The sequence below is a fragment of the Nerophis ophidion genome, linkage group LG25 (genome assembly GCF_033978795.1).
Source record: "Nerophis ophidion isolate RoL-2023_Sa linkage group LG25, RoL_Noph_v1.0, whole genome shotgun sequence".
Classification (NCBI taxonomy): Eukaryota; Metazoa; Chordata; class Actinopteri; order Syngnathiformes; family Syngnathidae; genus Nerophis; species Nerophis ophidion.
In genome coordinates, this window is record NC_084635.1 from 15,581,201 (window position 1) to 15,602,190 (window position 20,990).

Consider the following 20,990-nt stretch of genomic DNA (forward strand, 5'->3'; position numbering starts at 1 on the left):
AAACCTGTATGTACCTTTCAGCATTAATGGGGCCTTCACAGATGTGTAAGTTACCCATGCCTGGGACATTAATACACCCCCATACCATCACAGATGCTGGCTTTTGAACTTTGTGCCTATAACAATCCGGATGGTTCTTTTCCTCTTTGGTACGGACACAATGTCCACAGTTTACAAACACAATTTGAAATGTGGACTCGTCAGACCACAGAACACTTTTCCACTTTTCATCAGTCCATTTTAGACGTGCTCGGGCCCAGCGAAGCCAGCAGCGTTTTTGGGTGTTGTTGATAAATGGCTTTCGCTTTACATCGTAGTTTTAATTTACACTTACAGATGTAGCGACAAACTGTAGTTATCGACGGTGTTTTTTAAGTGTTCCTGAGCCATGTGGTGATATCCTTTACACACTGATGTCGCTGGTTAATGCAGTACCGCCAAAGGGATCGAAGGTCCGTAATATCATCCCTTAATTGCAGGGATTTCTCTAGATTCTCTGAACCTTTTGATGATATTAGACAGTAGATTGTGAAATCCCTAAATACCTTTCAATAGCTTGTTCAGAAATGTTGTTCTTAAGCTGTTCGCATTCGTTCACAAAGTGGTGACCCTTGTCCCATCCTTGTTTGTGAATGACTGAGCATTTCATGGAAGCTGCTTTTATACCCAATCATGACACCCATCTGTTCCCAATTAGCCTGTTCACCCGTGGGATGTTCCAAATAAGTGTTTGATGAGCATTCCTCAACTTTATCAGTCTTTTTTGCCACTTGTGCCACCTTTTTTGAAACATGGTGCAGGCATCAAATTCCAATTGAGCTAATATTTGCAAAAAATAACAAATTTTTCCAGTTTAACCGGTAAGTATCTTCTTTGTAGTCTATTCAATTGAATATAGGTTGAAAAGGATTTGCAAATCATTGTCCATCCATCCATCCATTTTCTACTGCTTATTCCCTTTCGGGGTCGCGGGGGGCGCTGGCGCCTATCTCAGCTACAATCGGGCGGAAGGCGGGGTACACCCTGGACATCTCATCGCAGGGCCAACACAGATAGACAGACAACATTCACACTCACATTCACACACTAGGGCCAATTTAGTGTTGCCAATCAACCTATCCCCAGGTGCATGTCTTTGGAAGTGGGAGGAAGCCGGAGTACCCGGAGGGAACCCACGAATCACGGGGAGAACATGCAAACTCCACACAGAAAGATCCCGAGCCTGGATTTGAACCCAGGACTGCAGGACCTTCGTATTGTGCGGCAGACGCACTAACCCCTCTGCCACCGTGAAGCCCAAACCATTGTATTCTGTTTTTATTTACGATTTACACAATGTGCCAACTTCACTGGTTTTGGGTTTTGTAGATTGATTACATCGTACAAATCACAAAGCGCCAAAATTATATCAAAAATGGTTTTATTGAGGTAAATGGGATGGGAAAAGAACATAATTTGGAGGGTTGACATAGGCCAATTTGACCATTACGTATAATAATGAAAATCTGAATAATTAACAGTTCATTCCGCACATTTGAAGTCATAACTTAAGGTCCACACCTACGCCCGGCATATTTTCAAACCAGAAAGAACACAGACAAAGCCAGAGAGAGTTCTTCGGCCGAGTCTTGATGAAAATCTGCATATAAAGTCCAAATCCAAGAAATATCACACTGACCCCATTTCAGGTATAGTAGCATACATCATCCATATCTTAATACATAGTATAGTTTGACATTAGTTATAATGTTCAATGTCTGCTGCCGTCAAGAGGATACAAAAAATAGATTTGGTCATTATTTACAAGAAACACATAATATCTGAACTATCAAAGCTGAGGATTAGACGAGGGTAGAGTTTTGGCGATAATTGAAAAACATGCCCTTAAGATGGTGTCAGCATGTAGCATGTTCATACACACCATTACATCTGGACAGCCTGTGACACAGAATTTGTATTTCTGGTAAATACAAGACAAGGGATGGACACATTCACCTGGATTTGATGTGATTACTGGACTGTTACTTGCAGCAGTCCCAGCTGCGACGACTTGACCTGCACTTTTTCCTCTCCTTTGACTTGTTATAGTGCGGGGCTTCAAATCTACAAGTCTTCACAAACTGGGTTCTTACAAAGAGTGAGAAAACAAAATGTCTTTTAAAAAGGTTGACCCTTGCCTTGTTTTTTTGTACAAAAATGTCGCGTCTGCAAAGTCGTTAAAGAGTGGACCGTAAAGAGCATCAAATGTGCTCTACTGCTGCAGGAAAAGACACTGGGAAGAGATCAAGGATATAGAAAATTCAACCAAACAAATTCTCCTCCAAATGACTCAATCGTCGTCGTCGTCATCGGGTTCGTCTTCTTCTCCTTCTTCATCCAGTTCCCTTTTTCTCTTCTGACCTCGCTCCTCCTCTATGGTAGGAGAGTAAAGATCAAAAAGATGCAAGCAGAAGCTTCTCATTTAATCAAAAGAGAAGTGCACTTTTTTTTTGCCTACATTTCCCATTCCTTATGTAAGACAAGAACACATCTGGCTAATTTGTAATGTACGGCTAGTATGAGGTGGCTAACAATGCAGCTCATGGGTGTGATCTATTATGCCCGTAAAACATTTTAAAAGGTCTACTAAAAGAGATTTTCTTATTTAAACGGGGATAGCAGGTCCATTCTGTGTCATACTTGATCATTTTGCGATATTGCCATATTTTTGCTGAAAGGATTTAGTAGAGAACATCGACGATAAAGTTCGCAACTTTTGGTCGCTAATAAAAAAGCCTTGTCTTTACCGGAAGTAGCAGACGATGTGCGCGTGACGTCACGGGTTGTAGGGCTCCTCACATTGTTTTCCAATCATAGCCAGCAGAAGCTAGAGCTATTCGGACCGAGAAAGCGACAATTTCCCCATTAATTTGAGCGAGGATGAAAGATTCGTGGATGAGGAAATTTAGAGTGAATGACTAGAAAAAAAAGAAAAAGAAAAAAAAAAGGCGAATGCAGTGGGAGCGATTGAGATATTTACACATTTACAAGGATCATTCTGGAAAATCCCGTATCTGCCTATTGTGTTGCTAGTGTTTTAGTGAGATTAAATAGTAACTGAAAGTCGGAGGAGTGTGGCCACGGGTGTGTTGACGCCACAGTCTCTGAGGGAAGTCACGGCAGCTGCAGCAGGACGGAAGCTCCGCTGATGTCTCCGGTAAGAGGAGACTTATTACCACAATTTTCTCACCGAAAACTACCGTTTGACATGTAGTCGGGATCCATGTTCGCTTGGTCCATAGTAAAGCTTCATCTTCCGGTATTTTAAACAAGGAAACACCGGCTGTGTTTTTGTGGCTAAAGGCTAAAAGCTTCCCACCTCCATCTTTCTACTTTGACTTCTCCATTATTAATTGAACAAATTGCAAAAGATTCAACAACACAGATGTCCAGAATACTGTGTAATTATGCGCTTAAAGTGGAAAACTTATAGCTTGGATCGGGCTGGAAAATAATGTCCGCTACAACCGGTGACGTCAAACGCACGCGTCATCATACTGCGACGTTTTCAACACGACACTTCGCAGGAAATGTAAAATTGCAATTAAGCAAACTAAAAAGGCCGTATTGGCATGTGTTGCAATGTTAAGATTTCATCCTTGATATATAAACTATCAAACTGCGTGGTCGGTAGTAGTGGGTTTCAGTAGGCCTATAAGGAACATTCAGAAATCGCCAACAATACTCCAGTTACAAGTCATGACCTGCATATTAACCCAGTATTAGCGATATTGTTATTCTAAGTGCTGACCCAGAGGAACTACTTTTAGCAGCGCAATGATCACAGAGAGGGAACTCGCTTATGCAGCTACATTGGCATACTAAGCCAGTGAGCTGCTGCATCACCTCTGAGCTGGTGAAAGTTAATTCTAGATTATAAATCATGCATCTCACTTGTATAGTTGAAGGTCATGGACATAAACCAGGAAGAGTTTGCTTAGTTAAAAAAATTAGCTTTCATTTTTTATGGAAAAACTGCTGTTCTAAATGTGACTGGATGTCACAATAACAATTCTGTTATTCCAGTCTATACAAACAAGAGATAAACAGTGGCTATGGCTCCTCCCATTCGACATGAATGAAACGTAATACTTGCCGTTTTACATCCTTTGATTTGAACAAATTGTGCTTTGGCACCCTCATTGCCCCAATTTTGGCTGTCAAAAAAGAGAACAGTGGATGCAGAATGCAACTCAACTCTCCTGTACGCCTAGGTCATCCGTTTTTCGTTTAGATTAGAAAAATAAAAAACTTTCCCAGTTTAGTTTGATAATACAAAAAAAACAGTTGTCTGTTATCTGAACGTATTAAAGATAGGGTATCCAAGTTGTATTCTTTAACTAAAAAAAAATCATATTAGCATTATACAGTATATCGTAACAGTAATCATTTACAAAAAAATGGTATGTCTGCGCCGTATAATTAAGTATTTTAGTAAATTAAACCCCGGAAGACAAAAACATTTGTCAACCCCTCTAGATCCAAACGCAGGATTTAAAGGCCTACCAAAACCCACTACTACCGACCACGCAGTCTGATAGTTTATATATCAATGATAAAATATTAACATTGCAACACATGCCAATACGGCCGTGTTAGTTTACTTAATTGCAATTTTAAATTTTGCGCTGAAATACCCTGCTGGAAAAACGTCTCGGTATGATGACACGTGTGCATGATGTCACGGATTGTAGAGGACATTTTGTTCCAGCATCGTGTCCAGCTATTAATCGTCTGTTTTCATCGCAAAATTCCACAGTATTCTGGACATCTATGTTGGTTAATCTTTAGCAATTTGTTCAATGAACAATGGAGACATCAAAGAAGAAATAGGTGGGAAGCGGTGTATTGCGGCCGGCTTTAGCAACACAAACACAGCCGATGTGTCATTGTTTACATTCCCGAAAGATGAGAGTCAAGCTTTACTATGGAACAGAGATGTCAAGCGAACACTGTTGGATTGGACCACACACAAAGTACAGTGTATTATGTGTATTAATAAAAAACATTTTACCATTCTGTATTTTGAAGGCGATCTATCATGTGCTACTCCAGCATCAATAACAGCAGCGTCCTCCTGACAGTCAGCGACGGGTTCAAAGCGGTATGGCTCCATCCTTTGTTGCGGTTGGGACTGGCCGAGTGGTCCTGCCACCCCCACAGCGCCTCTCACAGTATCTTCTCTATCTGAATCGCTCCCACTGACTTCTTGTCTTTTTTTTTTCTACTCCTTCACTCTCACTTTCCTCATCCACGAATCTTTCATCCTCGCTCAAATTAATGGGGAAATCGTCGCTTTCTCGGTCCGAATCGCTCTCGCTGCTGGTGGCCATGATTGTAAACAATGTTCAGATGTGAGGAGCTCCACAACCCGTGATGCCATGCGCACATCGTCTGCTACTTCCGGTACAGGCAAGACTTTTTTATCAGCACCAAAAGTTGAGAACTTTATTGTCGATGTTCTCTACTAAATCCTTTCAGCAAAAATATGGCAATATCGCCAAATTATATTAAAATGGACCTGCTATCACCGTTTAAATAAGAAAATCGCATATCAGTAGGTCTTTAAAGAAAAGGAGGGCTGAGCAGAGGCCATCAAAAAGCCTTTTCATTAGCTGACTTGATATGTAGTAAAGCGCATGCACGATGCCAACTTGTGGTTGCAATACCTGCGCTTCTTGTCACAGCTTATACTGCTTAAACACCACCAAAAAGATGAAATCAGAGGAAGAAAAGAAAGACGCTGTACATATAAAAACCCAAAGAAAAGCCAAAACTCAAATAAATATTTTGGACATGCAAGGGGATGTTTTCCTTCAATAGACAGGTAATCTAATGTTCCATTTTCCTATATTTTGTGTGTATCCTTTTACTTAGCAACGTGTGCTACCTAACAATAGTCATTTAGTTTCTGGATATGGGGATCCTTTGATGCAATTTCAGACTGTGAACGACCTATCCGTGTGCACATACGTGCATTGGAGACTGGAAAAGACTATCAGTGAGGTTCGCAGGTGCGCAGAATGGGGGGCGGGATTTACAGTTTGAACTCTGCCTGGTGACACAAGATTCAAGTACCACAGCTTTAATGTGTTTGAAAATCGAAAATGTGAATTTAAAAAATAAGTGGAAAACTATTTTCTCTATTCCTCGACATATGGGTGGATTACACATGTGCAGTGTCTCTTCTCAGGACCCTCGTCTGTGTGTGACGCGGATGAACAGAAGAAGACGACAACGACAAAGAACAGTGTCCTCGTCGTCAAAACAATTTTGTTGCAGTCAAGAGTTTCCCTTTTATATTAATGTGCACAGACATTGAAAGTGGCTCATTTGATTGGTTCTCTATCAAGCAGGCAAACCTCACTCTTCTTCTTCTGTTGTTGGTGTTCCGAGTCACACACAGACGAGGATATGGAAAAGAGACACTGAACATGCGCAATTATACCATATCTCTAAACATTGAAAATGGCATACAGAAAATAGTTTTCCACTCGCTGTTGTAATTCACATTTTCGATTTTCAAACACAGTATTAAATTGGGATAATGGATAACGATCCATATTCCGTTTTTTTTTTTTTTTTTTTTTTATTATATCAAAAAACAGGGAACTGCTTTTCTGTTCCAAACAAAAAGCGGATGGCCGTGACGTACAGAAGAGTTGTTATTTTTGTATTATCTACTTAGTATTTTGTTCTATCGTAGATAGGCTGTGATTTAAAGTTCAACCATAGTTGTGTAGATAGACAGACAAATTCTAGGTTCATTGTGTCCTTTGTTGTGTTTTGGAAAACAAACAAAATCTGAGGTGGTCTTTATTTTTAAGTTATTGTGCCATGATTTTACCAGTCCGGCCCACATTGGCTAAACAGAGAAGTTGGTCAACATTCAACTTAGACCTGGAAAGGGCTCGTTTGTGCCCATTTAATTTCACCTGCGTGAGGATTATGACTAATTCTTCATCTAAACGGGGAGCTATGAAGATCCCATCAGTTGGAATCCCATTAAGAGCAAACACTGTACAGTAAGTGAATATCTTTTAAATGTTCGTAGTTTGTATTTCTTGTTTAGCATTTGGCAATAGTGCTAATTGCTGGATCTGCTTATCACTCAGCTTTTAAAATTTGTAGCTCATTCTCCTAAATTCAGCCGCAAAAATATTAGGTTCTGGATAGTCAGTTGCCGTTGGCTCTCATAAAGTCTGCCATTATTAGTAGTTGTTGTTGAAGGAAATAGCATACGTGGTGATGAGTCTGTGAAATTTGTACGCCGCTGTATGCTTAAAATGCATAAATATTACATTTTGATACTAATGTATTAAAATATATATATGTATGTATATATATATATACATATATATATACACATATATATATATACAGAATGTATATAAAACTGAGTTTTTTTTAGAGCGCTTTATTGGCGGAATCGAGCAAATCTCAATACCTTCATTATTAGCTGACTTTTGCTAGCGTTTATTGAGGAATTAGAATGCATTAAAAAAAGCTATACCTGTGCTTGTCTTACATTAGGATTGTGAATGATAGACACAATTCCAAAATAAGTGCAGTTCCCTTTGAAGTTAGTCAACTCCACTCACCCTCCTCATCTTCGCTGTCGTCGTCCTCGTTGTCGTCATCTTGGTTATTGACATCCTCCTTCTCGCCTTCCTCCTGATTATTACAAAGTCATGTCCATGAATTGTTCTGTGACATTTATACCATTAATTGAAATAAACCTTGCAGTACACCAAGATAACCCCTTAATACCTCGGTTCCCAAAAAGCAGGGTACGTCTAAAGTCTATATATGAAGATATATGTTGCAGCCTACTGCCATAACAATATAAATAACATTATGTGTGGTATGTAAATGATAGAAGCATTTCAAAACAGTTTACAACAGCTCCTAATTTAGCTGCTGACATATGCAGTCACATATTGAGTCATATCCAGTTGTATTATTTTACTTTCTATTTACAGGTAATATTTGATTACTTCATGTTGAACCATGTTTTTTTTCTACACTTCGGTTAAAATATAATATGCACATATTTTTCTGTTGTTTGGATACTTAGCTAGTTGTGGACGACACTCCAAACTTGGGTATCAATCCAATACCAAGTAGTTACAGGGACAGTATCGGTCATATCTATTCTGATGCTGATAATTTAATGATCTTGAAAAACAAATATTTTTGATAAGTGGTGTAACAATACCAATTAAATATTCAAATTATTTCCAACTGTAGGCTCTGATTTAAACATGTGCGCAGAGTGTAACTCCACCCTTCTTAATAGAGTCCGTGTTAGTCGAGACCATCCATTTTTTGTTTGGAATAAAAAAAAAACCTAACACAAACATCTACTTTACCGGTTTGTTAGTTTAATAATTAAAAAACAAGAAACGGAAAGTTATTCATTATCCGTTATATATATATTGTCTTGCAAATTGTTGTATATTTTCGGATAATGTAGATCTGGACATTTGTCCTTCTTAATGGTTGATGCATACAAACAATGTTATTGTAAGTATTATATCAAACCCAAATTAAGCTCTGATTAGAATATATAATAATAATCCATCCATCCATCCATTTTCCACTGCTTGTCCCTCTCAGGGATGCGGGAAGACTGGAGCATATCAGAGCTGCACTCGGGTCCAAGGCAGGGTCCAAACTAGACAAGTATAATGCAAGTATTCCTTTCAAACGCAAAAAATAAGCAGTTGTCCTTAAAAGCATCCAGACTCCAACAAAGCAACATTTTAAAAAGGAAGAGGAAAAAGCAATAAATTCCCCAAAAATGAACAAATCAATACAATACTCTCAGCAGACAAAGGGCGGACAACAGTCTTCCTGGATAAACACACATACCACAAACAGATTGAAACCACGCTACAAGACAGCGACACATACTCACTGTAAATATGGAACTCGTTAATAAAGAACTCCAAAAATACACAAGAAAAACATGCCATTACAACCAATGATTGACAGCATAGCATCACCCAAATATAACTTATCAAAAGCTTTGGTTTGGGGGCGGCATAGCTCGGTTGGTAGAGTGGCCGTGCCAGCAACTTGAGGGTTGCAGGTTCGATTCCCGCTTGTGCCATCCTAGTTACTGTCGTTGTGTCCTTGGGCAAGACACTTTACCCACCTGCTCCCAGTGCCACCCACACTGGTTTAAATGTAACTTAGATATTGGGTTTCACTATGTAAAGCGCTTTGAGTCACTTGAGAAAAGCGCTATATAAATATAAGTCACTTCACTTTGGTTGAAATCATCAGCTCCCACTTCAGTAACACTAAACACCACTGCAAGAACTCCCAAAAGCTGTCAGAAGAACTGAAAAAACATAACTCTTAAAAAGAATGAAACATGCATATATCATTATGTCACCTCATTATTAAACAAGACAGAACCCTCAAGACATGCACAAACTTAAAAATAAATGACATTGCCACTTTACTGCAATTTGCCTCCAAACGAACATACTTCCAATACAACAGTGATTTCTAGACAGAAGGAAGGTTTCGCCATGGGAGATCCACTATTCCCCGTCATGAGCAATTTCTTCATGGAGGACTCCGTGAAAAAAATCCATTCAAACTGCACCGCCTTGGGAAGCATTACTGTATGTAGACGACATAATGGAAACAAAGACTGGACACAAGTTTTACAGATCACAAAGACAATAGACAGCACTGGTAACACAAAATGTACACATTAAGAAGAAACAAACCAGACAATAGCATTTCTGAACATGAACATATGCCACAAAGATGATGACAAAATTAAAACCTCAAAACCCACACATACGGACCAGAACTCCCTGGACATCAGAATCTCCTACAGCACAAACTCTCGGTAGTCAGAACCCTTTACAACCAGATTAACAGATTAAAAAGGACAGGCAAGAGAAATAAAAACATATACAACATGATCTCACATGCTGCCAATATTTAAGATGGTCCATAGAGAAAAGAAAACAACAAGCCAGACAGAAAAAAGACAGACGAGCAAAACAAAAAGAGGAAACTAGCACAGAAAATAAAGATACGATAACACTACCTAACAAAAACCATACAACAAACCATGAACACATTTCAAACAAGCACAGCAGTAAAACCACACAGAAAACTACAACAGCAACATGTACACCCAAAAGATAGTATAACACGAGATAGGAAATGTGACATAATCCATTAAATCACAAGCAAATCATGCAAAAAAACATATTGGAGAGACTAGACGAACTTCCAGCACCCGGAAAAAGAACACAAAAACAAATGCAGAAATGCAGAAAACTGTTTCAAAGTAGGGCTGGGCGATATTGGCTTTTATTAATATCGCAATATCTTTATGCCATATTGCGATATATATTACGATATTTTGCCTTGGCATTGAATGAACACTTGATACATATAATCACAACAGTATGATGATTCTGTGTGTCCACATTAAAACATTGTTCTTCATACTGCATTAATAAATGCTACTTTTAAACTTTCATGCAGAGAGGGAAATCACAACTAAGTCAATTGACCAAAACTGTATTTATTAAATACTCTTCATTCTCTCACGGGTGACTTTTTAAATGAAAGAACAAATTAATAGTGTTGCTACCTTTTTGTAGTAACACTTCTGCTGCATACTTTGCATATTGCTGTTGTCTGCTGAATATCTTCCCACTTGAAGCCAAACAACCACCATTATTTTGGGCATTTATTGATCTTCCTCCATTTGTGATCAGTTTCGCACCTTCTCTCTCTTGTATTGTCACAAGCTCTGCTCCGCTCTGCTTGTACAATCTGCCTCAGCTAACGTTAGCCATGCTGCTACCTCTCTGGTCGGCAAGAGCGTATGAAGCTAGACGCGCAACAGTATGTGACGTATGTAAGAAGGCGGCCTTATTTTCCGTCTCTGTGAGAAGAAGAGACGAGGAGGAGTGAACAACGCCAGTAATGTAATGCCCTCAGCTAAAAGCAACTGTGTGAGAATATATAATCGAATATTACAAAACAGTCATTTTATATATCCCACAGAGACAAATCTGCGATATATCGTTTGTATCGATATGTCGCCCAGCCCTATTTCAAAGTTTACCAGAACAAGATAACAAACAAAAAAAATCAGCTATAACAGACAACTGCATGAGGAGCAATCACCTCATGGACTGGAACCAGGGAAAATTCATAAGATCAGAGACAAATACAACAGATGGATGAAGGAGGTTATGGAAATCAGGAAGCGAGGGCCTGACCTCATCAACAGCGATGAGGGGCATACATGCTTTTTGCACAAATGAGACACTGTACTTCATTGGCGACGCCAGGACAGACAACAGATATGGCCGGGAACATTATTTTGAAAGTTTTCCCGACCCAGTCAGCTGTTCTTTGACACTTCAGACCAGAAAGGTAAAACAGCTCTGCCAGAGGCTGAAGTGTTAGCAGAAACTGTCAGCAGGTAAGAAACCTCTTACACAAAAAATTGTTGCCTGACCACATGAGTTTTGCACCTATTTTAGAAAACATCATGAACTCAATCGATGACACATTTAACGTCTTAATAAGCCCCCAACACACACTTTTAACCATTTCAAACATGACATACACACACGATGTACGTTTAACATGAAACAGGTACTAAAATCTTAAGAGTTCTCAATTGTACTGTAATATTTGCAATGTACTGAGGCTGCAGTAAATCAACCGCAAATCGGCGAGGGAACGCAAACACTTTTACTATAACACGTTTCAAGTCTCACCTCTCCACTAAGGCCCTCTTCTTCATTCTCCTCATCATCATCATCTTCTTCGTCGTCGTCTTCCTCATCTTCCGTTGCGCCATCTTCATCACAGTCCTCCTCGTCTAACGCTGTGTGAAACAATTGGTTTTCACATGAATGGTGTACACTCGATATGTTCCCAACAAGATTTTATGTTGCCGATTCAGATCATCCATGAGTGAAATGGGCAAATACCAATACCGATCACATGTATTGGATGTACATTTTTTCCACTTTATTTCTAGTGAGTGCTATTGGCAGTTTCACAATATTGACACAATATTTAAATTAGTCCCTTATTCTCTTTTATTACAGTGGGGCAAAAAAGTTTTTAGTCAGCCACCGATTGTGCAAGTTCTCCCACTTAAAATGATGACAGAGGTCTGTAATTTTCATCATAGGTACACTTCAACTGTGAGAGACAGAATGTGAAAAAAAAATCCAGGAATTCCCATTGTAGAAATTTTAAAGAATTTATTTGTAAATTATGGTGGAAAATAAGTATTTGGTCAACCATTCAAAGCTCTCACTGATGGAAGGAGGTTTTGGCTCAAAATCTCACGATACATGGCCCCATTCATTCTTTCCTTAACACGGATCAATCGTCCTGTCCCCTTAGCAGAAAAACAGCCCCAAAGCATGATGTTTCCACCTCCATGCTTCACAGTAGGTATGGTGTTCTTGGGATGCAACTCAGTATTCTTCTTCTTCCAAACACGACAAGTTGAGTTTATACCAAAATGGATACATGGATGATACAGCAGAGGATTGGGAGAATGTCATGTGGTCAGATGAAACCAAAATAGAACTTTTTGGTATAAACTCAACTCGTCGTGTTTGGAGGAAGAAGAATACTGAGTTGCATCCCAAGAACACCACACCTACTGTGAAGCATGGGGGTGGAAACATCATGCTTTGGGACTGTTTTTCTGCTATGAGGACAGGACGAATGATCCGTGTTAAGGAAAGAATGAATGGGGCCATGTATTGTGAGATTTTGAGCCAAAACCTCTTTCCATCAGTGAGAGCTTTGAATGGTTGACCAAATACTTATTTTCCACCATAATTTACAAATAAATTCTTTAAAATTCCTAAAATGTGAATTCCTGAATTTTTTTTCCACATTCTGTCTCTCACAGTTGAGGTGTACCTATGACGAAAATTACAGACCTCTGTCATCATTCTAAGTGAAAGAACTCACACAATCTGTGGCTGACTAAATACTTTTTTGCCCCACTGTACATACATTTGTTTGAGCAAAAAAAAGAGTCTAGTACACAAAAACTAAATAAAAAATTGGTAGTTCAACCTGAAAGGTGTCAAACTTACCATCATCATCTTCATCATCATATTCCCAGCCTTCGGAATAAAACTCGGTGTCCGAATCCGGTGCCTCTTTGTCGTTTTTGTCGTATCCGTCCAAATACATGAGATGTGGTATCAGCTTGAAAACACTTTCTCTATAGTCGCTCAGGTTTGTTACATCACAGTTCCAGAAGTCGAGGCTTTTCAGGGTCCTCAGTTCCTTCTGTCAGAAGAAAGACTTATGACCAATCATTTTATATACATGCACTGCTTCCCATAGATGTATTTATAAAGACAGAAAGTAGGGATTGGTAATAATGGCCTAAAATTTATTTTGCACGACCATATACATTACTTTTGCCTCCTTGTTTGGTATATAAATGATAAACGAAGCATTTCAAAATGGGTCAAAGGGCTCCTAATTTATCTAGTTATGTATGCAGTAACTAAAGGTAGGGGAAATAATCAACCATCTGCCGGTGGACCTTGTGTCTCTGCGCACTCTACATTACCATGCGACAGGTGGCGGGTGATTATCGATTAGTAAATGTCAATAATACATTTTTTTATTTATATATTGTAAATAAAGTAATGCAGACAGTTCTAAAATTTGGCTGACTGCAGCGAGCCACATCACCAAGTGATCTGACCAACTCCTTTAAATTAGGGCACTACTTCAGGTTTTGCACATACAGTATTTCCATTAATTTAGTAAATAGTATAATTATTTTAACTGTTTATTTTGTTTTTTAAAGTTGCAAGTGATAAACGCTTATTTAGTGAAACGAAAATAAGTTTTAATTTATTAATATATATAAATTACAGAACCATCAATAATTGATTTTTAATCGATTTGTAGTTCCCGAATCGTGAAGTGCCTAAATATTCCCACCTCTAGCAGTAACATATTGCATAATTTCCTGTTATTATTTTGTCAAAACTATTATTAATCTACTTGCTAATTTACTGTTAATATCTGGTAACTTTCTGTTGTAGCATGTTCCATCTAGACTTCTGTTAAAATGTAACAAGTACTTATTAATTTGTTTTTTGGATACTCTATATTAGTTTTGGGCGATACTACCCACATTTTTAGTATTGTAGTAGTTACAGGGGAAGTATTGTTCATATCAATGCTGATATGGATATTTCAAATTTTCAAGACCATTGAATCATTACATTTTTGATCACATTTATAAATCAGACAAAAACACAAGATGGCTTTACAACAATACTCAAATATTACAATTTATTTAAACTATTCTCTCATATTAGATACAATATGTCGAGTAAAATAAAGCCAACGGTGCAAAAATAACTAGACGTACGCAAAAACTTCCATTGGCTCTTATTTAAATCCTTTGATTTTTTTTACCTTAAAAGGGAACTTATTATGCAAAATCAACTTGTCTCACCTACTGGTATTTGCTTTTGTGTATTTGTGATTGGCCCAAAATGTTGAAATCAAACCGGGGAGTCATTGCAGGGATATTTATAAAATAATATTGCCTTCCATCATACTTCCTTTCATAAGAGTCGTTTAAAATTTGGAGAAGGCACTACCGGCTCACAAGCTGATGAAGGATCACCTCACATTGCTAGTTTGTGCTAACGCTGGGGGTCACCATGCAAAGCCACTGCTCTTTAATCACTCCGAAACTCCCAGACTGTTCAACAATGCCACAAATATTTGGAGACGCAAGGTCAAAAGGTTTAATTTTTTTTTGTTTTCTGAGCGCACAAACAAGACTTTTGTGTTGACATTTAAAGGCCTACTGAAACCCACTACTACCGACCACGCAGTCTGATAGTTTATATATCAATGATGAAATATTAACATTGCAACACATATGCCAATACGGCCTTTTTAGTTTACTAAATTGCAATTTTAAATTTCTCGCAAAATGTCCTGTTGAAAATGACGTGTGCATTTGATGTCACCAGTTGTAGCGGACATTTTTTTCCAGCCCGATCCAAGCTATAAGTAGTCTGCTTTAATCGCATAATTACACAGTATTTTGGACATCTGTGTTGCTGAATCTTTTGCAATTTGTTCAATTAATAATGGAGAAGTCAAAGTAGAAAGATGGAGGTGGGAAGCGGTGTATGGCAGCTGACTTTAGCAACACAAACACAGCCGGTGTTTCCTTGTTTAAAATTCCCGAAGGTGAAGCTTTACTATGGAACAGAGCGGTCAAGCATACATGGTTCCCGACCACATGTCAAACGGCAGGTTTCGGTGAGAAAATTGTGCTAATAAGTCGGCTCTTCCCATAGACATGAGCGGAGCTTGCGTCCTCCTGCAGCTGTGGACTATTACCTCCTCCCACCGGAGACACTGGCGGTCACCACACCTGTGGCCACACCCCTCCGACTTTCAGGTACCATATAATCTCACAAAACACTAGTAACACAATAAGCAGATAAGGGATTTTCCAGGATTATCCTAGTAAATGTGTCTAAAAACATCTGCATCGCTCTCACTGCCCTCGCCTTTTTTTTTTGTTTGTTTTTCTAGTCCTTAACTCTCACTATCCTCATCCACGAATCTTTCATCCTCGCTCAAATTAATGGGGAAATTGTCGCTTTCTCGGTCCGAATCGCTCTAGCTGCTGGTGGCTATGATTGTAAACAATGTGAGGATGTGAGGAGCTCTACAACCAGTGACATCACGCGCACATCGTCTGCTACTTCCGGTAAAGGCAAGGCTTTTTTATTAGCGACCAAAAGCTGCAAACTTTATTGTTGATGTTCTCTACTAAATCCTTTCAGCAAAAATATGGCAATACCGCGAAATGATCAAGTATGACACATAGACTGGACCTGCTATCCCTGTTTAAATAAGAAAATCTAATATCAGTAGGCCTTTAAGCTTGGTGTAATGTTATTTGGATAAAGAGATTGAGCCATTAACCCCTCAATATATTGGTTTAAAATATATATGTACAGTATACTCTACACAAAAAAGTGTCTTCAAAGTGTACAGTTTTACAAAAATAGGGACTTTGTTGTCGAGGCAAGAACTATTTATGTTTACACTGTTTCTTATGGGGAACTCTGCTTCACTATACATTTTTTTAGTCTGCAAACAATTTTCAAAAACCAAATAAGTTTGTAAATTGAGGTTCCACTGCACTAAATACTCCATAACCACAAACACATTACAACTTCAACTGTGTTTTATGAGTGACAAAGCACATTTACAGTTGCAGTGTTTTTTGAATAGACGCGTATTGAGCCAAGGCAAAATATTTTACAGGTGTATACACAGGTTAATTATGTTTGCTATCTAGTGGAAGAGCATTTAGTTGTCACTATACTGTACTAAAAAAATCGAAACAAAATTATTTTTTTCATTGTAAACAAATACTTTTCGGACCAATTAATGTAAACTGGATAATTTCCTGCAGCACAGCTGGACTCTCACAGCTCAACATGCATAGAAACGTATGTTTAAAACGAATGAGCGCAAACAGCAACAATAACTACCATTCGGCTGCATGTTTCAGCCATGTTAAAGTCACAACTCACCAATGGTTCAATGGAGCTGATGTCTTTTATCTTGTTGGCACTGAGGTTAAGATGTGTGAGATTGGGGCATTTCTCTGCCAACACTTCCAACCCTCCGGAGATCATATTTTCACTGAGTTCAAGCTGGGGATAACGTAAGCAATCAAAACATGCGCACACCCTCTCGCAGCATTGGTGTAACCAGGAGAAAAGCAAACCTTCTTGAGTTTTTTGAGCTTTGGAAAGTGGGCCACTGTCGTCAAGCCAACCCTGATTGTGCTCAGCAATTCCAGCTCCTCAAATTCATCCGTTAGACCTTCGATTTTGCCTTCATTGGAGACACAATAATCCAGCACAAGTTTTTTCACCTAAAGAGGAGACAAATCACAATTGTGTCGGTTTAGTTTTTCTTAGCGTTATTGCTCAAGCAAGCACAAGGCGAACGTGCAAACACCACACACAAATATTTTAACGAAAATTCCCTCCCGGTTCTCCAGACTGTAAGCTTGGCGTGTTAATGCTAACTACTACATTTTGTGAACAAACAGCGAAGAAAAGACAGGACGCTTCTGCTTAGTGTGGTAGAAGACAGGTTGATGCTGGAATCATTTTATTTAGCATTGAACAGGGAGTCACTGTGCACACGTTTTGCTTTTAAACAACCTATTCAAATCATATTATTAGTGATTTAATTTTAAAACAAGTATAGTGATGCATGGTTGGTCATGGTTTAAATTCATAACCAACGACTGTTTATTGTCAGTATCAAGATTATGTTTTTAATGATTTCTGCTGGTGGTGTGCCTTTGGATTTTTTCAATGAAATAAATGTATGTCACAAGACCTTACAAACTGCTGTTTGTAAGTTGGGCAGATGGATTTTCATATTGGTGATTAGGGCTGCAACAACTACTCGATTATATGTATATATATGTATATATATATATATATATATATATATATATATATATATATATATATATATATATATATATATATATATATATATATATATACATATATATATATATATACATATATATATACATATACATATATATATGTACACATACATATATATATACACACATATACATATATATGTATATGTATATATATATATATACACATATACATATATATATATATATGTATATATATATATATACACACATATACATATATATACACATATATGTATATGTATGTATATATATATATATATATATATATATATATATATATATATATATATATATATGTGTGTGTATATATATAAATATATATATATACACACAAATATACATATATACATATATATATATATATATATATATATATATATATATATGAAATACTCGAGTTGGTCAATTGTAGCTGTAAATATACTCCTCCCCTCTTAACCACGCCCCCCGCGCCAGCCACGCCTCCGCCCCACCCCCCGAAATCGGAGGTCTCAAGGTTGGCAAGTATGTTTGTGAGTAAGAAGGAAAGCTAAAGCCGATTAGTAAACGTTCATTCTTCTTTTACGACGAACCGACAAAGACAGGCTCGATTTGCTTCTATTATAATATATTTTATATACATATGTCTTCGTTTGTGTCGAAACAACGCGGCGTTCGAAGTGCCTTTGCACGGCATTAAAATGGCGGCGTGTCCTGGTTGGAAATAAACAGCACACAAGCCATTTGGTGTTTTGCAATGGCAGATGTTACGTATATCAAAAAAATACCAAGTCGTACACGGAGGATACCTGCCTGTTAGTCCCGATAAGAGGATGTTAATGTGGGCGGATAATGTCGCTGTTTCGACGGTGTGAGTGCTAAGTTACACGATGTTTAGCGTGACAAGAAACCCAATAACAGGACTATGGAGGTGTCGGGTGGTGTTAGCACTTGGAGTTTAATGGACTCTCGCAGAATTTAAAAAAAAAAAAGTTACTATTATGGCTTCTCATGCTGTTCGCCTTGTTTGCACGGTGGCGCTTCACACTTTTTAAATAGTCTCTTATGACAGGCGCACCTGTCACTTGTCAAGGTGTCGGCGTCGATGTCGGCTTCACCCTCACTTGACAAACTTCGGAGCACCACCACGACCAAGGTAACACATCAACGCTGTCTTCCCGCCTCCGTCATTCGGGGGAGACTCGGATGTTAACTTACGTCTTTCGGTGTGCGGTTCCGCAGTTCTAGAAGGATTCTTTTCTTCATCTCCATCCTGGATCAGGGCGCCCCTTAGACACACACTTGGAATAATTAACGCTAAAAAAAAAAAAATAATCTCCCTGGCACCTCCGGAGCGAGGCTGCTGCGCTTCATTCAAACTTGATCCGCTAAAGTGGGCGGGAGCGCGGGGTGCAGATTGACGTTACTACCGACCAATGAGAGGCGTCTACTCCAGCGGGCGCTGAGAGACGCATGGACCAGCCAATGACGTGGAAGCTATAAACTGGGTGGGGTGTTTGTTGACACAGAAACGATAGCCCAAGTCAGTGGTTCTCAAATGGGGGTACTTGAAGGTATGCCAAGGGCAGTGGTTCTTAACCGAACCCCACCATTTTAGTATACGCATTCACCGAACCCTTATTTAGTGAAAAATATATACATATATATTTTTTCAAATTCAAGACAAAATACCGTAATTTTCGGACTATAAGTCGCAGTTTTTTCATAGTTTGGCCAGGGGTGCGACTTATACTCAGGAGCAACTTCCATCCATCCATCTTCTTCCGCTTATCCGAGGTCGGGTCGCGGGGGCAACAGCCTAAGCAGGGAAACCCAGACTTCCCTCTCCCCAGCCACTTCGTCTAGCTCTTCCCGGGGGATCCCGAGGCGTTCCCAGGCCAGCCGGGAGACATAGTCTTCCCAACGTGTCCTGGGTCTTCCCCGTGGCCTCCTACCGGTTGGACGTGCCCTAAACACCTCTCTAGGGAGGCGTTCGGGTGGCATCCTGACCAGATGCCCGAACCACCTCATCTGGCTCCTCTCGATGAGGAGCAGCGGCTTTACTTTGAGCTCCTCCCGGATGGCAGAGCTTCTCACCCTATCTCTAAGGGAGAGCCCCGCCACACGGCGAAGGAAACTCATTTCGGCCGCTTGTACCCGTGATCTTATCCTTTCGGTCATGACCCAAAGCTCATGACCATAGGTGAGGATGGGAACGTAGATCGACTGGTAAATTGAGAGCTGTGCCTTCCGGCTCAGCTCCTTCTTCACCACAACGGATCGGTACAACGTCCGCATTACTGAAGACGCCGCACCGATCCGCCTGTCGATCTCACGATCCACTCTTCCCCCACTCGTGAACAAGACTCCTAGGTACTTGAACTCTCCACTTGGGGCAGGGTCTCCTCCCCAACCCGGAGATGGCATTCCACCCTTTTCCGGGCAAGAACCATGGACACGGACTTGGAGGTACTGATTCTCATTCCGGTCGCTTCACACTCGGCTGCGAACCGATCCAGTGAGAGCTGAAGATCCTGGCCAGATGAAGCCATCAGGACCACATCATCTGCAAAAAGCAGAGACCTAATCCTGCGGTCACCAAACCGGAACCCCTCAACGCCTTGACTGCGCCTAGAAATTCTGTCCATAAAAGTTATGAACAGAATGGGTGACAAAGGACAGCCTTGGCGGAGTCCAACCCTCACTGGAAATGTGTTCGACTTACTGCCGGCAATGCGGACCAAGCCCTGGCACTGATCATACAGGGAGCGGACCAACACAATAAGACAGTCCGATACCCCATACTCTCTGAGCACTCCCCAGGAGCGACTTATGTGTGAAATTACTAACACATTACCGTAAAATATCAAATATTTTATTTAGCTCATTCACGTAAGAGACTAGACGTATACGATTTCATGGGATTTAGCGAGTGATAGATTGTTTGGTAAACGTATAGCATGTTCTATATCAGGGGTAGGGAACCTATGGCTCTAGAGCTAGATGTGGCTCGTTTGATGACAGCACCTGGCTCTCAGATAAATCTTAGCTGACATTGCTTAACACGATAATTAATGAATAATTCCGCTGGTAAATACAGTGTCAAAATTATGTTCAAAATATAAAACATTCTCATGCATTTTCATCCATCCATCCGGTTTCTACCGCACCTGTTCAAGAATTCGCATTAATGGTAAGAAATATTTGATTTATTTTTGGTTAGCCTCAGAATAACAATGTTATTAAAAAGAATAAAAGACTTATTATACTCTAAAAATGTTGGTATTTCTTAAAAATGCAGGTATAAAAAAATTATATGGCTCTCACGGAAATACTTTCAAAAATATTTGGCTTGTATGGCTCACTCAGCCAAAAAGGTTCCCGACCCCTGTTCTAT

The 20,990-nt window shown here is 39.3% G+C and overlaps 2 protein-coding genes across 2 annotated transcripts in view; one reads left to right on the plus strand and one right to left on the minus strand.

Moving 5' to 3' along the window:
• Window positions 1-1,403: 1,403 nt before the first annotated feature.
• Window positions 1,404-18,995, minus strand: anp32a (acidic (leucine-rich) nuclear phosphoprotein 32 family, member A). Its single transcript, XM_061887700.1, has 7 exons — window positions 18,812-18,995; window positions 16,868-17,017; window positions 16,671-16,793; window positions 13,164-13,362; window positions 11,814-11,923; window positions 7,641-7,713; window positions 1,404-2,412 (listed from the first exon to the last, which is right to left on the minus strand). Exons 1-7 carry the CDS (start codon window positions 18,863-18,865, stop codon window positions 2,330-2,332), a joined length of 792 nt encoding a protein of 263 aa, XP_061743684.1. The 5' UTR covers window positions 18,866-18,995; the 3' UTR covers window positions 1,404-2,329.
• The window catches only part of LOC133543190 (uncharacterized), a 41,708-nt gene continuing 38,805 nt past the window's right edge, over window positions 18,088-20,990 (plus strand). Inside the window, exon 1 of the mRNA XM_061887701.1 lies at window positions 18,088-18,749. The gene's annotated coding sequence lies outside the window, so the exon portion shown is untranslated. The remainder of the gene's footprint in view (window positions 18,750-20,990) is intronic.